We start from the raw sequence: 22,488 nt of genomic DNA on the forward strand, positions 1-22,488 counted from the left end.
AAAAGCTTCAAAAGTTAGACACAATGGAACAAAATCTTCAAACGTTAGACACAATGGAACAAAATCAGAGACAAACACAGCAAAAGTTAGACACAATGGAACAAAATCTTCAAAAGTTAGACACAATGGAACAAAATCAGAGACAAACACAGCAAAAGTTAGACACAATGGAACAAAATCTTCAAAAGTTAGACACAATGGAACAAAATCAGAGACAAACACAGCAAAAGCTTCAAAAGTTAGACACCACACTTGAACAAACACGTGAAGATTTAACTACTGTGTTACATAACATTGAATCTAAATGTCAAAAAGTCTGTAATGACGTAAAAACACAAATTTGTGAGCATTTTCAACCTATTTTTTCGCGTCATGAAAATGCATTACAGAATCACGAAGCAGCCATAAAAGAACTGCAAACTATTGTTCATCAAAATCATGAGACCCTGCAAGTTAAAATTGACTCAGTTGCATCTACCGATTCGGTTATGCAACTTGCAAAAACTCAAGAAAATTTAAAGGACACAGTAGATACTCTGAAAATTGGTTCACAAATACACATGGAGGAAATTAGTTCATTATCAGAGAAAGTAGTTGAACTTTCGGACCAGCTAAATAATTTATCTATGAAGGTAGATGATAATCTGAATGACACAAAACCGGTAGTCTTTAATTACACAGAAGAGTGCGAACAAATTAGGAAACTGAAACAAAATCTGAATCAAATTAATACGCAACACCAAAGAGAAATCCGGGGAGTACAAGATCAGCTGACACAGGTAATACAAGAATTACGTATTTCAGAGGACACTAGCGCTCCAATATGGGAAGAGGGACATAGAAATACAGAACAGCCACAAAATAATAACACAGGGCACTTCGGAAATTATGAAAGAAATTGGCAAGGTACACCGAATTTTGAGATGGAACCGCCGAAACGACGTAACAATGACCGGCATGCGACTCGCCGACATGATGATTTGACTATAAACTGTTCCTTACTACACGTAAATTCAAAATGTTTAAGAATTCTGCCAACGACATTCATCCACAAGCGTGGCTCCATCAATTCTCGCATTGTTTTCCTCCCAACTGATCATTAGAACACAGATTAGAATTTATGTGTGGCTACTTAGAGAATGAATCAGCTGTAAGAATGCGATCAGTCATTTACGATTGCCCCAGTGAAGGAGAATTTTACCATGCCTTCCTCTCAGCATATTGGTCTCAAGCCACACAAGACCGAGTAAAATATGACATCATAATGATGAAACATTTCGAAGAATCTGAATTTTCCAGTCTTGTCAAATATTTTGAAGACATGTTGCACAAGAATCAGTACCTGTCAAACCCATACAGCCCCTCAGAACTCATCCGCATTTGCTTAATCAAATTACCTGAACATTTACGGCATATTATTTTGGCAGGACGTTGCAAAGACGACTTTGAAGCTTTTCAGGGGCTCTTACACGGACGGGAAATTGACACTGACAATCATGGAACACGAAAACAGGAGCACAACAATTACAGGTCACATCCGTCACAATTCCGCGATGACAGAAATAATAACTGGACTTGACAAGGCTATTCTCACAACACAAATCGTGACCAAAACAGACACCACCCGTATGACAACCGTTGGCAGAGTAGTAATAATTACAGGGAAAGATCACCTCTCCGCGGTAATGACTATCACAGAGACACTCATAGAAACAGACAATTTGGCAACCAGAACAATTATTATCACAGGAGACAGAATAACTTCAGACGCAACGGTCCACCGTGCAGTGATAATTCAGGGAGAAATTCTCCACCACTTAACTGACAAGAAAGAAACTGCAGGAACTACCGACATGACGACAGACGATGTGATCGTAACGATAGACGTGAATTTCATCAGAACTGGCGGGATTTAAACAGGGCTGGGCCCTCTCGGCAAGACGAATTTGTAGAAGTTAGGTCTCCTAATCCCAATAACGACGTGCGTCTACAAAGAAACAGACAATGACTCGCACCGCAGGCAGCCACTTGCGCCCGCTGGCTCAGGGAAAAATAACATTGACGCTAACCTTGAGCAAAATTCCAGTATTCTTTACAGACGAATACCTCATGATAATTGCATTCAAGTTGAAACTCTGCGTACTGAGAAGAGCAAAGGGTTACACCACATCTCACATGTAAAACCGTTTATTGAGAGATAAACTTTTTTTACTACATCAGTGACACATGTTTACACAATTACACAGTTGGATAACTTCACACTTATGAAACTGTATATCCTCAGGGGGTACACGCTTACTTTGTGTACCATGTGTTTGGCAAGCACAAGGAGCCCTAGCTAATATGGTATTTGCTTATACAACTTTACATATCGGTACCATATTTCTCTAACACACAAATTACACAGCTATCTGATCATTTAACTGAGAGAGACAAACGTTTATTTTACTACATCAGTGACAGATATTTACGTAATTACACCGTTGGATAACTTCACACTTACGAAATTGTATTTTGATGTACTTAGTGAACTGTTCATATTTTTTTGGAACCATTGTGATACTATGAGAGCTTTGAATGATGTATTTGGTAAGGGAGCATGATTTTAAAGTACGTTTGTGATAGATGACACTTTTGAAATGAGCAGAGAATTTTTTTTAGGTTTTGAAATTACTGGAGGAAGCTACGATGATTTTGAGAGTTGACTGAGGTGTTATGATGTTATTATTACGATGACTATGTGTATTATGCTGTTGCGGTATGTTTATGATCAATAAGCATTGAAGAGTGTCGACAAATATGTATATGTGTAATAAGGTAATGAATAATGAGTAGTGGTTAGGAACTCTGATTTATGAAAAGGATGTTGGAAACCAAGAAACGTACTTTTAGAGTTTTGAAATGTGTGTGTAAATGTGCAAATGTATCACAATGCCGGCGAAAATTTTTTGGACACTGTTATATTCATAAGATTTTGTTTCCACACATTTGCAATTCTCGACCCGTGAAATTTTGTATATGAGACTGTCACTGTAGCGGAAACTGCTGTCATAAATATTTCCGTAAGAAAGTTAAGTGACCACCTGCACGTAATGCGTCGTGGGCACCCAGCTGCTTCAGATGCCTGGAGAACAAGCCATTAGTGTGTGCCTTTTCAGAGGCACTGGTAGAAAAAAAAGAAAGGGGAGGCCATTATCCTTGCTATTGACATTTCCTTGTTGAAAGCATACTGTGGAGCTCGTAATTTATGATATTTACTAAAATGCCTAATGAAATTATGAGAAACATTTTACATCTATTGTCTTTGTAGTTGAGAGATTGCTCATTTTCTTTAATATCTGGTTTCCAGCTGTGTTGCAGCATTAGTTTTATAAAATAAACTTAGATGCATTTGCTAATGTGAACACCTTCTGTCAACAGATCTATTAAATAATTATTTTATGATCCACATTCTTCGAAAAAGGAGCTCTTGGAATGGAAAGAAAAATAAGAAGGGACTGATAACAATAACTGCATATATAATTTTCTTTTCAAGTACTTGGTAATTTTTTTGTAGAATTAGTTTTTGTGGTGCACCACTTTAATTACATAGACATTAAGATGTGAATATACATTTCCCTTGTCTGCATTATTGTCTTTAGTGTAATGTTTTTTTCTGCTTGAGCTATGTCATGTTTAGATATAAGTAATTTCATTTGCTGCTGCTGTTTGCCAGGCATAGTGTTACTGAATTTGACTTTGTGTTACTCTTCTAAGCCAGTTTTACTACTGATTTATTTTTCTTGTTTGCTGCACATTGCCTTATATTAGTTGTAATATTGCAATTGCTTTGCTAATTTCTATAATGCTGCTTGCTTCGCAAATCTGCATTTTTTTTTCATTGCTGTTTGCCTTAATTGTTTTGTGCTGCTGCATTGCCTCGTCCCTTAGTTTAACATCTGAGCTCAGTAGATTTAAGTTAGCTTAAGAGGGGTAGACTATATAAAAAACTGACTATGGAGAATAGGTAAAGAATGCACTGCGAAGTTATATGAAAAAGATTTGGGCCAAAATGTGTATTGTACAATCAGAAATAATTATTTTGAAAGAAATATGAATAGAATACAAGAAGGAGGTATAGATAGGACTTTTTGGGAATAATGATGAATGAAGGGAGATCTCCAAGAAGCAAAGAAAGTTTTGTCTGCAAAATACTGCAATAAAACAAAACCTGTCCTTTCCTTGTGTTATCGCACTATGTGTTTATGTACCCTTGCTTATTTGTCTTTTTTCTGCCTTTATGTGTTTAGCTGATGAGAGCTATGTTGTAGAATTTTTCTGATAATATGTTATTTTCTTTGTAAAGATATTTAGACATTATTTATTCTGTTTTGTTTTAATGCTCATGTGTGAAGTTGATGTTTCGAAAGTTATTCTGATCTTTTATGTATGTACTCATGTCATAATTCCTGTAACACAGATGTATATGTTATTTCTATTCTTTTGTAAAGCCTGTATTACTACAAATGTTATCTGTATTGTTATGTTTTTAATTATGTATTTTGTAGCTTTGTAATTGTATTCTCATCTTATAATATTGTAATTGACACCAGTTCATCAAATTAAGTAACTTGTAAGCATTCATCTCACTGCACACATTTCTGTTGGTCATAGTAATGCACAATACGTGAGAAGTTGGGACTGTTAGTGTTTACATGTATGTTAATAATTCAGCAAGGGACTGGATAACAGCATTGCTGGTTCTAAGGGCAATTCCAAAAACTTCGTGAGTGTACAAGTGGTGGTTTATGGACTTGCTATATTGTCTGCAAGACTTCTAAGGACAATTCCGAAAACTTTGTGCGTGCACAAGTGGTGGTTTATGGACTTGCTATCTTCTCTGCCAGACTCTTCGATGGTGATTGTGCACCTGCACAGTCGCAGCAGATGGCAGCTGGCCATCTCTACAAGGACTACAGTGGGTCTACACCTTTGATGACCCACCAATACCATTATTTCTACAAGGACTACAGTGGGTCTACACCTTTGCTGACTCACCAGTACCATTATTTCTACAAGGACTGCAGTGGGTCTGCACCTCTGGTGGCCCACCAATACCGTAATCTCTACCAGGACTACAGTGGGTCTACTCTGTGATGACCTACCTACCAATATTCTTCAAAACTTCGACTGACTCTGCTGTGGGTTTGCTCTGTTGTGGCCCATTACCTGTCTGCATGTCAAGAGTCAGCACTGTCTTTCCGTTGGAAGGACAACACTACTTCTTCAAGACTGCATGGATATCCACTACTTCTGTATGCAATTTCTTTTACTAATGAGACTTTGTGAAAAAAAACTGTAATTACTATTATGATGAATGATCAGGACTATCTTTATGGACTGTGAGAAAATTTTAGCTTTTGACCAACATTGTATCAATAAGTGTGTGCATTTGATTTCTTTGTTATTGTAATTACGATTATGAAAACTTTTAACAAATATGTATTGCCCAGTGCCCAAAACAATTTGTAAAATTTTTTGTGGGGAGCATGGGGGCTATGTAAGTAGGCTGTTTAGGTTCTTATATTGGTAACGCCGCCGCCACGTAGCGCTCTCTGTATGAAAATCACTGGCTGTGCTGTGTGCAGTCTGTGGCTAGTTTGCATTGTTGTCTGCCATTGTAGTGTTGGGCAGCTGGACGTGAACAGCGCGTAGCGTTGCGCAGTTGGAGGTGAGCCGCCAGCAGTGGTGGATGTGGGGAGAGAGATGGCGGAGTTTTGAAATTTGTAATACTGGATATTATGAACTGCTATGTATATTATGATTTTTCAACACTATTAAGGTAAATACATTGTTTGTTCTCTATCAAAATCTTTCATTTGCTAACTATGCCTATCAGTAGTTAGTGCCTTCCGTAGTTTGAATCTTTTATTTAGCTGGCAGTAGTGGCGCTCGCTGTATTGCAGTAGTTCGAGTAACCAAGATTTTTGTGAGGTAAGCGATTTGTGAAACGCATAGGTTAATGTTAGTCAGGGCCATTCTTTTGTAGGGATTTTTGAAAGTCAGATTGCGTTGCGCTAAAAATATTGTGTGTCAGTTTAAGCACAGTCACGTGTATTATTGTTCTAAGGGTACGTTTCAATTTGTCTACTCACTCACATTCTTACCAGATTGCCGTTATTGCGCGAAAACAGCTCAGACTGCGGTGTGCTGCTCGGGGAAGTAAGGAAGGGCTGCACTCTATTTATTTGGAGCCCTTATATTTAGTCGTGGAGTGTATTTGCCACAAAACACCCGCACTCATCCGACTGTGGTCATCCGACACAGGCCACAAACACGTAAACAACTCCTAATTTCACCACACAATAGCAAACAGCTCTTAAATAATTGCAGTACACAATATCAGCAGACGAGCTCTGTACTCTTAAACTCTCCAAATAAAGCACCGCACAGTGCACAGACATGCTCGCAAAATAGTGCAACAGACGCGCCCAAACACCACCAGCTGCCAAACCGACCAAAAGTCTCTGCTCGGCCTCCCCCAAACATGACCTCAACACAGTCGCATTCGCACCTATCACCGGAGAAATTGATATCGCTTATGCGCCTTAGATTACACTCCAAGGCAGGCCGCGCGCGCGTGCGGTCGGCGGGGAAGGGGATTCCAGAGTCTCCGGCCAAGTTCAGCTTACGAGCGCTCGTGACAGCCGACACATTTCAAAGCTTCATTGTTCTTCTCATGTATACAGCCGGCGTCTCAGGTCTGGACCTGCCTTCACGTCTATTGGTAGAATAGCTCATAGCTCGTTGACACACTCGATTAACGCGGCCGGGAAAAACATTTACTACTCGCACGCAACCGAGATGGTGACGGAAAACCAATCACTCTGATCTGCGCTGCAGGCGCGTGTAATCATTGAGAACAGTCTATTTATTTTTTTCGAACATCTTATTTAACCATATAGTATATCTATCACGCTATCACAAAACACCAATCCCAGATGTGCCCTGGGCCATGTTGCACAGCCCACAGAAATGCACCTTATCATAATTTCAGTACGCACTATAGCAAACTGCTACTAAATAATACATCACACAGATGTGTAGATATGCTCAGTACTCGTAAACTATCCTAATAATGCATAGCAGAGACTGCAGATCCGCTCGCAAAATAACTCAGCAGACGTGCGCAGGTACCGCCACTCTGCACCCTGCCCACAGGATCGTGAAGTCACCCATCCGTCTGATTTCAGACCTCGCACAGCCCCTGCTCGGCTTCCACAAGCGCGAGTTGGTGCGGTCAACGCGCTCGGTAGTGGTCAAAGCACACACATACGTCCGTCCAGGACCGCAATCCCGAGCCGCAACCACCGAACGTGGCTGAAAGTCAACTTTATATCAACGTAACATAATTCCAAAGCGCAGCCTCCATACGCTAGACACATCATAGCAGCACATGTCTTTGCCTCCTATGACACTGTAGCACACTGCGCATTGCTCCTCACACGACATTACACGGCCCTTTAACTAAACATAACTACACCTCCCTGTTCTCGCCTCTTCGCGTGACCAGCCATCTAAAAATCTTCTCAATATTATTCTTACTTTACAACATTTTTTTTTAAAAAATAAGATCTAATTTGCACCTCCCACTGCACCTAACCTCACACCCATCCCACCATCAACATACGCAAACGTCCTCAACCCTATCTTGACACTCATATATCACCCCAAAAACCATGCCCATCAATCAATTTACCATTCTCATCCCCTCTTTTCGAATTATACACGTAGCCTCTATCTAAACACCAATCAAATCATCTTTCTCGCACTTTCAACAAAAAACTTAATTTTACAAACACCCAGAAATACCAAACGCAATTAAAGACTCAAACTTTTACACAGAGCATCAAGCACATACGACACTCACACCAATATTCAAAGCCTGGTCCATATTTACCACCTCCACCTTCAATTAAATATTATTACCATTTCCGCAACACTCTACCAGCGCTCGATTTGAACCCATTTTTCCGCTCTTAACTGTTGTCACTAGCGGTCGAATATCACTATCTATAGATTGCATAAATTTCCACATAAAAAAAATCTCGCCCAGCCGTTTAGAGACTCCTATATCCGAACACATAGCATCATTCAACTATCACTTGCTCTTATCTAATAACTCATCCATCAGGTCTGGGGGCAAGGTCATCCCTTTCTTTCTTTCAGCAGCAGACAGCTATTTTTTTTTACAGTGGTAGCTAAACTGCGCCATCAACTTAACATCACCATTTGTGAAACATATCTTCAAATACGTAAACACACTTACTCAATTACACAGTGGTCTCGCTGAGGACATGACCTTCAATATTACAGTTCTTAATCCAATAACCACCGAAACAAGTACTAAATGCTCAAACTAATCCCATAGCATCTTACAAAGCGAGTGTCCGAGCGCCGCCGGTGGCATGTCAAAGCCACATAGCTGTCCATCTAAACAGCCGTCCACTCAGCCCCAGGACCAGAATGTTGAAGTGGGCTCTCCCTGTACCTGCTCTCCAGCTATTGTCTAACGACATACAGTGCACAAATGGATTCCTGAATAGCGCAGATCTCTATCTCCCCCTTGCATCTCCAACAGGGCATGTAAACAATGTCTCCCCCAGCCAGCGAAACCGACGTCATTCACCCTTCGCTGATAATTTCCACTCGCATATATAAAACCATATTCACTCCTGCCAAAACTCACTTAATAATAAAAGAGCATTCTCCCTTTCTAAGCATAGATGAGTATGCATTTATCTTCACCCATCTGATCTCTGCAATTTAAGTTGGAGAAAGACATATCTATTACCTTCTGCAACCTGTCTGTAAACAGAACGATCTCAGTTACTACAACAGGACCTTCTTTTTTTGACCATTCGCCGAAAATGCGGGAAATGTTGTACGCCTCAAACTAGGTACAAGTACAACAGATCCTCAACACCCTATCATCTTTATCCTCTACCATCAAACAGTGAAAAAATCACGAAGGCACCAATGCAATCCACCTCCAGCGCGGACAAACGGAATTCACAATACTCCCCCCCCCCCCCACCCCCGAATAACTCAGAGTACAACCATCCAAGAATTCCTAACAGCTCACCAAATCCAACACCTCAAACTACAAATGCGTGTATGAACAAGATCATATTAAATATACACACACGCTGCAGAGACCCCTTTAAAGTTTGATCACCCATACTCTAAGCGAATGAGAAGCAGCCTCTGGCCCTTGTTCAAACAGTGTTTTCTAACACGCTTTTGCACACTGCCGAGCATTTCGTCTTTCTGCCGCGACTTCGAAGTCATTGTCTTATTCTAAACAGACATTAACACGGACTGATGCACGGCCTCTCACAGGAAACTATACCTTGCATCTTATAAATCATATTCTTACAGTCGATAGCTTAACATTTGAATGATTTTAAATAAAGGACACCCACAACACAAGGAAAATAGAAGAGCCTGCTGGCGTTGTAGTCACTTCCTTCGAAAGTGATTGACCACCTCTACATTTAAACTCATATGTCACAGTGACCGAATAGTTAATAACTCTGCAGTCAATTTCTAGTGATTGGTCATTTTTGCACACAAGTACAGGATCGCCGTTTTCGGTGCTAGCAGCCCTGGAAGTTGCGGTCCATCAACCAAAATTTCTCCCCCAACTCAAGCAAGTATTGCCAGTCAATCATTATGTCGTACCCAATGCACAGATGCGATGGATAAGACACTACCGATCTACTGTAATATTATCCATCACAGCTGATATCGCGAAAAATTTTACAGTTAGTCCAACACTGGCCAGTCATGTGACAGATTGTTTTCTTAATTTCAGTATCATAGCTAAACCATACATCCTCTACTTTGCAAGTATCATTGCGACCATTCATAGATGACTGCTCAGCACGTTCATTCACACTTAATTTTCGAACACATAAAGACGATCAAATTATACCAGACAACGCTATACATATTTTTAAGACCTCGTGCATAGTACTCGATCAATCTCTCTGCGTATGGCGGTCACAGAGCTATCTAGTCCTCTTACGTTAAAAGACCATCCTCACTTCGGCATTGACCAACCTACCCCACAACATCGCTACCCAATTATTCCTCAACCGAGCAGACGAATACAGCTACACTCCACCTCTCTTGACTGAATAGAGCTTTCCTGGTCCTAATCCATCCAAGTGTACCACATTTCTCGAAATGTAACCAAGTCTTGGAGCTTAGCACACCATTTCGATCTATACTAACAGATCTCAAAGTGCCTTAATTTAATAGCATACAGTTAAGGAGAAAAAGAACGAAGCGATATTTATATTTAAGCAAATCGTCCAATCTATCATGCGTAAAGTATTGTTCTAGAGTCCATGATCGGTGCATCGAAGGTTTCGGTAGGAGAGAGAGAGAGAGAGAGAGAGAGAGAGAGAGAGAACATAAACACACACACACTCCTAAGACTAGAACGTTCAGCACTTAAAAACGGGCAATAACCTTAGATCGCTTACTTTTTCGTCTTGTCAGACATACATCCTTCCCCCGGTCATCTTACGCTGATCTATCTCTACCCCAATCGTAAAACTTTTCCTTTCTGTGATACGAGCCCAATATAGCCCTGCGGACACGTCTAGTGCCCAATGATCACACCAGATCACGAGTCAGAAATAATACTATTACTCCATCAGGTCTATATAAAAAATGATAGTTATTAGCAGCCGGTACATCCTACAAGCAAATAGATACGTACAACAGCAGCGTCCGACATGTGAAAATTAAAACTCATCCCGTCACCGACTCTGTAAACACCCGTGTGTCGGGTAAGTGTGTACACAATGATTACAGCCCCTCACAAATACCCACAGCTAACTTAGTTATGACGCTGACGTCTCGATTTTACACCAAGCATGCGACAGGGTGGGGATCATGTAAATCAAAGTGCATTTAGAGGAATGTGTCAACCTTCATCACACATGAGATGGAAGTCCTCTGATGACCGACGGGTTCATCGCAAGTAGACAGCGCTTTAAACCACATACCGAACACGTAGCCGCATACGACTAGAACGCTGACTATATCACGTGACTAAAGCATCCAAATAGAATACCGGGAAAAAATCTACCTTCAGCAACTTGTCCTTCTCTAGAATAAATGAGTCAACTTTTGAATCGTACCTAGTTGCAGCTCTGTCTCAATCGATCATCCCGTACACCCTCTGTTATGATTTAACACAGATGTGAGTAAGTTTAGACGTGAATGATTCTCTGTCCTCCTCAAAAGCATCAAATACAGTATTCAACTAGCGTGTATCACTGTTACCTCAGTAGACATACACTATAATACGAGAAAAAATTGACTGCCTTCCTTATTCGGCTCGCTTCTAAGTCATTGTTTTCCTGCATTCCTCTTGTTGCCGCATACTTTACTCCGTGTACAAATTCCTCCCTGCGAACCAAGAGATAATCAAGTACGTTCTCATTTTCACCGCATTTCGGTGTATATTAGTTTAGTTTATATCTATGCGCTGATCTTTCAATTTTATGTCAGATCCATCCATGCGACCGCGACATAAGTTATCGTTCTGTGTTCTAAAATTGTCTCTAAATGTAACCAAGGCGTATCCAGTCACCTCCACATTCGGAGAGCGCTTGCTCTGTTTTTCTGTATCTCTTTGCACATGCACGCCTCGCGGACGGCTCCCAGGACCCAGTGCCATCGGCTGGTGGACCAAACTTCGAGCATAGAATACTTCTCCGGACGTAACGCGTGCTTGGCCCACCCGCGAACCCTATCACCGATGCTGCGTATGGTGGATCCGCCTCTCGGACACAGCTCTGGATATATAGTACGCAGCAGATCCACACTCGAACGCTAAATGATAATAATAAATAGAAGTACAGTTTTCGTGAGAATATCGTGTTGGAATTTGAATTTGGCGTAATTTTCTAGTGGAGGTAGGCCTATAATAATCAATGATAATGAATGATGATAAATTATAATGAATGATAATAAATGACAGTGAATGATAATGAATGTTAATAAATAATAATGATTAATAATAAACAAAAGTAAGGTTTTGCACCCATTATCGTGTTGGAATTTGAATTTGGAGGGAATTTTCTAGTGGAGGCAGGTCAATAATAATAAATGATAATAAATAATAATAAATAATAATGAATGTTAATGAATGATAATCAATAATAATAAAAAGACAAGTACAGTCTTTGCATGCATTATCCTGTTGGAATTCAAACTTACCGCCATTTTTTCTTCTGGAGGCTTAGGTTAGTGGACGTAGCACAATTGATCTATTTTCCCGCCAAAATTCAAAATTCCCGCCATTTTTTCTTGAGGTTAGGTTAGTGGACATAGCACAATAGGACTATTCTCCCGCCAAAATCCGCCATCTTGGATGACGTCATGCGATGTTGCCAAGTCTACATGCCGCCATCTAGGATGACGTCATCGCCGCCATCTTGAATAAATTTGGCAACAATGGAGAGTGGCGTGACGCGAACCTTGTCCCTCAACTGCTGTAATTCAGCTGTTAGGCTGTCACAGTCCGAGATTTCGCGTGTTCTGTGCACCAGTGTGCTGTGGAAACCCTCTAGTTATGAAGGAGCATGATAGCTGGAGGCATGCAGGTACAAACCTGTATGTGTCTTCCCCCACCACCCGGCGCCACGCTTGCCCCACCACCGGCCGCAAACCGAACGGAAGCGCCATTATGGAGACTGCGGGAGGAGCGTAAAGTTTATAGAAAGTCGGCATCCATCCAAGATCAATCAGACTCCAGGAATGCCTGAAGAAGGCAAGAAGTCGGCTTGCCGAAATATTGCGCCTGTTGTACTACGTCATTCGGTTCAGTATCCGAGATATTTTCAAAGTGTCATTTATATTTTGTGGTCGAAATCATACATCTTTTAAGAATAAAACATTTTTATTTTCGAGCAGAATTTGAATTTTCGTTCGTGATCGGAATCTGTAATTACGCTTGCGTGTTGCGGTAAGAAACATGCCTGTGTCTTGTACATGAAGTCATTATACTGGGTGATCAAAAAGTCAGTATAAATTTGAAAACTGAATAAATCACAGAATAATGTAGATAGAGAGGTACAAATTGACACATGTGCTTGGAATGACATGGGGTTTTATTAGAACCAAAAAAAAAATACAAATGTTCAAAAAATGTCCAACAAATGGCGCTTCATCTGATTAGAATAGCAATAATTAGCATATCAAAGTAAGTAAAAGCGAAGATGTTCTTTACAGGAAATGCTCAATATGTCCACAATCATTCCTCAACAATAGCTGTAGTCGAGGAATAAGGTTGTGAACAGCACTGTAAAGCATGTCCGGAGTTATGGTGAGGCAGTGGCGTCGGATGTTGTCTTTCAGCATCCGTAGAGATATCGGTCGATCACGATACACTTGCGACTTCAGGTAACCCCAAAGCCAATAATCGCACAGACTGAGGTATGGGGACCTGGGAGGCTAAGCTTTGACGAAAGTGGCGGCTGAGCACACGATCATCACCAAACGACGCGCGCAACATATATCTTTCACGCGCCATTGTCGGACATTTTGTGAACTTTTTTTTTTTGTTCTAATAAAACCCCATATCATTCCAAGCATGTGTGTCAATTTTTACCTCTCTATCTACATTATTCCGTTGTTTATTAAGTTTTCAAATTTATACTGACTTTTTGATCACCCTGTATATTACGACAAATAATTTTATTTTGTTGCGAAGATTATATCTTCGAGAGATCGATCTTTCAGCTCTCATATTTAGACCATTGGCTTTCGCCAAGTTTCACCTCCGTTATGTTTCACCACTGTTTTTGGGAATGTTGTTCGTATGTAAAATTTTGTAAGATTAAGTTCTTGTGAATCGTGGAAACATGCAGTTTAAGTGACACGTTGTGCTAAAAATACCGTCAAAGCTCCTTCTTTCCTTAGTTTATCATTTCGTTATGTTGTATGCTTCTACACATGGTGTTTTGATCAAATGTTTTGTAGTATTTTGTAGCTGATTATGGTGAATATAATCTGTAAAGGTTTTAGAGAGTCTTGTCATTATAGTTTCTGTCAGCAAACATCGCAAACGTCCTTCAACGTTCGTTTTATACATAATATAAAGTTAGTATTGTTAAATGGAACTAAATAACTTCGATTCTGTTTTTATAGCACAGAAAACGATGCATTTTCTCCTCATGAGTGCTTGCTACGGTGAAGCATTACTGAAAAACTTGTAAAAATGCCGGGTGATGTCAGTTCATTCTATGAACCACCAGTAACATTCTCATCTGAGGTCATCAGTCCCCTAGAACTTAGAACTACTTAAACCTAACTAACCTAAGGACATCACTCACATCCACGATCGAGGCAGGATTCGACCATGCAACCGAAGCAGTCGCACAGTTCCGGACTGAAGCCCCTAGAACCACTCGGCCACCACGACCGGCGAAATGCCAACATCCTTTACACATTTGGACGTGGCGGCCGGCCGAAGTGGCCGTGCGGTTAAAGGCGCTGCAGTCTGGAACCGCAAGACCGCTACGGTCGCAGGTTCGAATCCTGCCTCGGGCATGATTGTTTGTGATGTCCTTAGGTTAGTTAGGTTTAACTAGTTCTAAGTTCTAGGGGATAATGACCTCAGCAGTTGAGTCCCATAGTGCTCAGAGCCATTTGAACCATTTTTTTGAACGTGGCGATACCATTATAACACTTGACGTAACATTATGTATGTTTGTTGCTGACGAATATTTTGGTAAGTTGTGGAATTGATTTTGAGATAAGTATTGTGCTGCTGGCATATCTCTGCAGACAATGTAGTTGAATTAACACTGTAACACTTGCTAAGCCTAACAGAACGATTTTGATGTAGAAATATTTTTCTTGGGTCATTGTGCCGTAAACAAAGTTCATACCTAATTAATTAATTGCATTCTTCCAGTAGCTGGCACTAATGCAGGCAACATATTTGTCTGAATGATGGCCTGCTTATTATAGCACTCGACATAAGATTAGAAATTTTTGTGTTGTTGATATGTTTTTCTTGATATGTGAGACATGGAAAGAACAATGTGCCACAGAACAAATTAGAAGGGAAAAATATTTAATTTTAGGGTCCAATGCGCCTAATAGCCAGTACGGAAATACAAAATAACCAAGCTAGGAGGGTGGGCGATAAATGCGGCTACGAATTTAGGGGTAATAAGAAAGCGTGATTGACGCAAAAGCGGCTTACTGGAAGAAGAGAAACAAAGGCCTACACACGGGCAGGCATGTCGGGAAACTTTAGTCTCTTACGAGCTGTGTACCGCTTGTCGAGGCCAGGAAGACAGAACGAGCAGCATCGCCGGTCCGCTATACACAAAACTCGTCCAGTCTCGTTGGGAGAAGCTATTGGTCGCCTGGGAAGCGCCAGATCATCAGTGCTCACACTGCTGCGTCAATATCCGCGGCACAACACGTCGGCCCAGTTTTCCTGTCCCAGTGAGTGGGAGGGTGAAAAATTCCGAGACTGCTACAGTACTTAGTATTTTAGCAAACAAAAATGAAATTATACACATGTAGTGGTCCTAAACCACTGTAGAATTTTAAATGAACGTGTGCCAATAAGTTATAGACTGAACAACAATGAGGATTGTAGGTCCGCCTTGGTACAAAATACTTCTGTTTTTATTTCCCCCCCCCCTTTCCACTCAACTAGTTTCAGCGACATCTCGCCATCATCAGTGGTTTTCTTTCTTTATTCCAAAACACGGAAAATAGCATCATTATACATGTCACAAAACGTTATTCCATGTGCACTTTCTGGTTCCAAATGTTGTATTCTACGAACAGTTTTATAATAACTTATTTACTTTAAGTCTCAGGGCATGGCTTCTACATTGACCGGCATTGTCTCCGGCATATTTTCCGTGTTTCGGTGCCGTGTCTTCGGCGTACAGCATTTCATCTGCAGCTGTATGAGCGGTTGTTATTAACAAATATGAAAAAGTGGACTTCCATATCTCAGCGTTTAACTACTCGAGAAAGTAGTAGTGTTGTGGGTACAGTTTTGATATGCACTAGGTTGTTATGTAACTTGCCGTGTACTAGTGTTCTTTGGTCGGCTTACAGAAAAAAGGAACTTTTACACATTCGCCATAATTCAAAACATTACGCCATCTTGCTCTTCGTGTGCGGTGTGCGTTGTGAGAATGTATCGCATAACATGATGACGTAATGTTCTGAATTATGACCAAGTTGTAATAAATATGTTTTTATGTGATTAAAGGTAACTGCAAGCAGACCAATGAACGTGAGTACATGAAAAATTACATAACAGCATGTGCACACCAGTACTGCATCCACATCACTGCCACAATTCCCAATAGTATAACGCAAACTTATCTAAATCCACTTTTTCGTACCTGTTAATAAAAACAGCTTATACAGTTGTCGATGACATGCTGTATGTCAAAGCAATTGCAACAAAACACAGAAAATATGTTAGGAACAACTATAACCAACGTAGAAACCATGCTGTGGCTTAAATAAGGTCTTATAAAACTATTCACAAAATGCAATATTTGGAAACACAGTACAGATGTAATAATTTTTTACGATGTTTATAATGTTGCTAATTTTGCATGTTTTAGATGAAGGAAAAACTCACTGATGTGCTGATAATGTTGCTGAAATTAGTTTGTGAAGAAAATTACTAAAAACAACTTTCTTGTCTTAAGCGGACCCACAATCCCCATTGTTGTTTTTATGCAAATACGGCCCAATGGAAGAGTTTCAAGATAAAATAATTATAGATTGAAAATAAATACAAAGCTGGAAACAAAGAAACCTATCAGGATCTTAGTGATTTACGACTTCATTAATTTACCTAACACTAGGGAAATTAAATTGGCATCTTCGAAAACAAGGATTGTGCTTAAACGAACAAAGGCAATCGGAGCTGCTAAGGAAAAGGCAATGAAAATCTTAAAAATAATGTTTTCTTTTTTGATGAATTTAATGTTTCAATTAACGTCTATTCATTATTAATTCTTAAAATATCGAAAGGATTTGCTGACACTTTTTTAAAATTTTCGGGGCCCTCTGATAATATACACATTCCTGCAAAAAATTTATGCTATTGACGACTTGATTGCAAGGGTCATATGCAAACTTTCTGATGGGAGCATTACTCTTGGTTTACAGGTGTAGCGTCGAAGTGATTTGCACCGAGAAAATAATATATTCAGGCAAAATAGTGTATGTCAATAATTTGATGCCAATAATTTGATGCCTTTGTCAGAGGGTACTTTCATAATATATAAGGCTGCAGGAATTTATACTTCTTTGTATTTTCTTTGTAAAAGAATATGAAATACCCTTAGAGTGATGCTTGCTTCTCGTATGCACAGAAACAGCAATGGGGACTTCAGTCAATGCTCAAAATCAGACGCAATCTGCTTATGTCAACGCCGTTAACAGGTACGTGTCGAAAACGAAACTTTTTAACTTATAGACAACATAACTTTAGTGTATCTAGCGCCTTTTCTAGGATAGATTGAAATTATCTTTGAGTAAAATCATATTTTATTTCATAAAAGTTGTGAATTATATTGCGAAGAAGTACTTTAATCGCTTCCCAGAGACCTACAAGAGCCCACTTTTTAAAAAAGTATTTAATTCTGTAGATAACACAATAAATACTGTACCAGAATAGCTTACTTAATGCTATTATCAAACCATAGTTCATTTGTAAGTCAGCATGTTTAGAAATAACGTTAAATATCAGTCACTATTTTACAAAGAGGTACTTGTTTATTAAAGTCATAATCTGTGTCAGGCATAAATACTCGTCTTCATGATTCTGCACTCATAGCTTACGTACTGCATGAAGATGGCACCATGTAGTCGACTGTTGAACAGTGTGAGAAATAATTATTTTTATCACTAGCACATTTTTTCAAAATTTGAATCGATGCTTTCAGTTACATATAACAAATATATGTTCTACTTGCAAAAAATCTTGGTAGCTAGAAGGAAAAAAATCACATTAATGTTAAAATGTCATAAAGGTGCATTTAGGCTGGAAAACTATCGTAACTCAGCTTTTGGGTAACATCCTTCAGGAGAAGGTCATGCTTCTGGAAAACTAGGGAGCACCGCACTGACCTACACATAATTGGAACAAGTAACAAGTTGAACCTGCTAGAAGAAATGTAAATACATATTCACCAGTGTAAGACACTGGTTAGCCGTGCGGTCTAACGCAATGATTTTTCGGGCGGGAATGCGTGCCGGTCGCCAGCACAAATCCGCCAGGCGGATTAGTGTCGAGGTTCGGTGTGCCGGCCAGTCTGTGGATGATTTTTAAGGCGGTTTTCCATCTGCCTCGGCGAATGCGGGCTGGTTCCCCTTAGTCTGTGTCAGTTATACTATGTCGGCAATTGCTGCGCAAACACAATCTCCACGTACTCGTACACCATAATTATTCTACCACGCAGACATTGGGGTTACACTCGTCTAGTGTGAGACGTTCCCGAGAAGGGGGGGGGGGGCAAGGGAGTGGTCCACTGGGGGCCGAACCGCACAGTGGACTGCTGCAGCCTATTGTGGGGTTGTGAACCACTGAGGGCTACGACGGGGACGAAGCCCCTCCGTCGTTTCTAGGTCCCCAGTTTCATACAATACAAGATACCATAACATCTGCTGAATGAGCAGACAGAACTAACAAATAAAAATCTCTTTTTCTAAACTTCCATCTTCTATACTATGCTGTACAGTCCGTAAGATTATTAACACATTACCTAAGTTCACTATGTCACCTTTGTATTAGTATTATTTACATGAAACAAGTTACCTGAACTCTAAAACTATCATTAGAGAAAAAACAATGATACATTGAAAATGCGTTTCCGTACAAGTTGCTAATTAGAATATAAAAAAAAGCACTCCGTCTTCAGGCCACAAGTGGCCCATCGGGACCATCCGACCGCCGTGTCATCCTCAGTTGAGGATGCGGATAGGTGGGGCATCTGGTCAGCACACCGCTCTCCCGGTCGTTATGATGGTTTTCTTTGACCAGAGCCGCTACTATTCGGTCGAGTAGCTCCTCATTTGGCATCACAAGGCTGAGTGCACCCCGAAAAATGGCAACAGCACATGGCGGCTGAATGGTCACCCATCCAAGTGCCGGCAATGCCCGACGGCGCTTAACTTCGGTGAACTCAGGGGAACCGGTGTATCCACTGCGGCAAGGCAGTTGCCAATTAGAATATGCACTCCCAATATGTAGTCCTATGCAGAGGGCATCGTCAGTTCCTGAACTTGCCTGTTAATACGTATGCATATGTGACACTATTTCAACACATAATGTATTCAGATATGTTAGAATGTTATGTCAACTTACAATTAATTTGCTGTACAACTTAAGTTCTTAAGTTACCTAAGTGCAGTCACGCATATAAGTAAGAATAAAAAATTTAAAAAACCGGAAAGGAATGAAAATTTACTATGTGTCACATACAAGCAGCTTTCTACATGTTCTACTGTAAGTTTCTGTTCCATTAACTTCATTCTTGAACAGTTCGCCCTCCGGTAGCTCAGTGGTCAGCACGACAGAATGTCAATCCTACGGGCCCAGGTTAGATTCCTGGCTGGATCGGGGATTTTCTCCGCTCAGTGACTGGGTGTGTGTTGTCCTAATCATCATCATTTCATCCCCATCGACGCGCAAGTCACCGAAGTGGCGTCAAATCGAAAGACTTGCACCCGGTGAACGGTCTACACGGTCACACGACATTTACAACCGTGAACAACCGTTTAGATAAGACGATAATATTTCTAGGTCTCTGCTCCGCAGAAAATCAATGGACATTTGAAAACGTTTCTGTTATATCGTTTATAAAGCTCATGACCGGCGCTTGTACGCCCGAAAAGTCTGGGTTAATAACTGTGAAGTGCTGCCGAGTGAAAGTTGCGAACAGTACAAGTGAAATTATTCATTATTGTATGTGCTTCATGATGCGAAGGTGTTGATCAAATTAAATATCGTGTAATGCAACGTACAAAGGTTTCCTAGTAAAAAATCGGAATACTCGAAAGTACGAATTCAAGTCGATTTTTTCGTACCTGCTGTAACAATTTTTGCAAGTACAGCACTCATTTCGGTGTCTAACTAAAAATATCGGTTAAAATTAATCAAATGTAACTTTAAGAAAGAAATAATTATTTGTCACGTGGTGCAACAGCAGCTACCACGGGACAAAGAATATGTAGTGCCTCACATGTGAATGCAAGCTTCTGAAGTTGGGCATATGCACCTGTTGTCGGCAATGCTTTGAATAAACATGTAAACGATCATAAAGTGGTTCCTCCTGTGTTTTAATATTCTCCCAATATACGATCAATACAGTGACAGAAGTTCAAAATAATACAGGTTGAGTATAATTAAAGATCCAGTTTCAGTACGCTGTAAACGTCTGAACCATTGCTCAGAATGTAGTCAAATTGGAACGGAATATTATCGAAGAAGAGGGACGTGTTACGGAAACAAAAAAATTAACGAACATTTTACCGCTAGATGTAGCTGTGAGAGGCAGAATATGTGAACATAAAAGACTCGGGATACACGGCTGTTCCTCAGGTTGCGTTAGAGACGCCCAGCATGACAATTTCAACGCAACATTGCGCGCTGCTGGTAAAAATCTTTAGCAAGAACGGTAACTATACACTAGTAGCCCTGCAGAAGTTCTGGACGCTCAAGCGTATGAAAAGAGGCGTTGGTCCGATTTCTGCCAAGATTATGGAGCAAATGATTACGAAATTCGAAAAGACAGATTTTTTTGAAGTTCAATGTGACAAGAGGAGGGAAAACAGTTGATCCGACGTTACTGGAAGATGTGACAACAACATTGCGGGTGAGGCTAGACGTTGGCGTACAAACATGCAGTGCACGGGGAATTGCCCGAACTTTAGGCATGCCTGTGAGCACGCTGCATAAATGTCTACGAACATCCTGCATTGCTATCCATACAAAATTACCCATATTCCGTAGTTGCCTCATACTGACTCTCCAGTCAGACAAACGTTTACTCTAGAATTTCTTGCTCGTGTGGAAGTAGACAGACATTAAATGACCTTGGCAGACTCTGTGTAGAGACGAAGTCCAATTCCATTTGCGTAGACTTTTATACAGGGTGGTCCATTGATCGTGACGAGGCCAAATATCTCACGAAATAAGCGACAACCGAAAAAACTACAAAGAACGAAAATTGTCTAGCTTGAAGGGGGAAAGCAGATGGCGCTATGGTTGGCCCGCTAGATGACGCTGCCATAGGTCAAACGGCTATCAGCTGCGTTTTTTTAAATAGGAACCGCCATTTTTTATTACATATTCGTGTAGTACGTAGAGAAATGAATGTTTTAGTTGGACCACTTTTTTCACTTTGTGACAGATGGCGATGTAATAGTCACAAACATATGTCTCACAATTTTAGACGAACAGTTGGTAACAGAACGTAGGTACGTTTGAAAATTTTATTTCGGTTGTTCCAATGTGATACTTGTACCTTTGTGAACTTATCATTTCTGAGAACGCATGCTGTAACAGCGTGATTGCCCGTAAATACCACATTAATGCAATAAATGCTCAAAATGACGTCCGTCAACCTCAGTGCATGTGGCAATACCTGTGACGACATTCCTCTCAACATCGAGTAGTTCGCCTTCCGTAATGTTCGCACATGCATTGACAATGCGCTGACGCATGTTGTCAGGCGTTGTCGGTGGAACACGATAGCAAATATCCTTCAACTTCCCCCACAGAAAGGAATCCGGGGACGTCAGATCCGGTGAACATGCGGGCCATGGTATGGTGCTTCGACGACCAATCCACCTGTCTTGAAATATGCTATTCAATACCGCTTCAAGTGAAACATCTTGAGGTAACATCTATAGAACATTACGTAGGAAATCAGCATACATTGCACCATATGGATTGGAATCGATAAAATGGGGCCAATTATCCTTCCTCCGTTACTGCCGCACCATACGTTAACCCGCCAAGGTCGCTGATGTTCCACTTGTCGCAGCCATCGTGGATTTTCCGTTGCCCAATAGTGCATACTACGCCGGTTTACGTTACCGCTGTTGGTGAATGACGCTTCGTCGCTATATAGAACGCGTGCAAAAAATCTGTCATCGTGCCGTAATTTGTCTTGTGCCCAGTGGCAGAACTGTATACGACATTCAAAGTCGTCGCCATGCAATTCCTGGTGCATAGAAATGTGGTACAGGTGCTATCGATGTTGATGTAGCATTCTCAACACCGACGTTTTTGAGATTTCCGATTCTCTCGCAATTTGTCTGCTACTGATGTGCGGATTAGCCGCGACAGCAGCTAAAACACCTAATTGGGCATCATCATTTGTTGCAGGTCGTGGTTGACGTTTCACATGAGGCTGAACACTT

The 22,488-nt window shown here is 40.6% G+C and overlaps 1 protein-coding gene across 3 annotated transcripts in view; it reads left to right on the forward strand.

Annotated features, from left to right (window-relative positions):
- The window catches only part of LOC126095282 (cytochrome P450 4C1-like), a 355,750-nt gene that overhangs the window by 48,726 nt on the left and 284,536 nt on the right, over nucleotides 1-22,488 (forward strand). For all 3 annotated transcript variants that reach the window (XM_049910043.1, XM_049910042.1, XM_049910045.1), the window contains one exon: nucleotides 17,433-17,502. In XM_049910043.1, the coding sequence (XP_049766000.1) occupies nucleotides 17,433-17,502 (70 nt within the window). The remainder of the gene's footprint in view (nucleotides 1-17,432; nucleotides 17,503-22,488) is intronic.

The sequence above is a fragment of the Schistocerca cancellata genome, chromosome 8, assembly GCF_023864275.1.
Source record: "Schistocerca cancellata isolate TAMUIC-IGC-003103 chromosome 8, iqSchCanc2.1, whole genome shotgun sequence".
In the NCBI taxonomy this organism is placed as follows: Eukaryota; Metazoa; Arthropoda; class Insecta; order Orthoptera; family Acrididae; genus Schistocerca; species Schistocerca cancellata.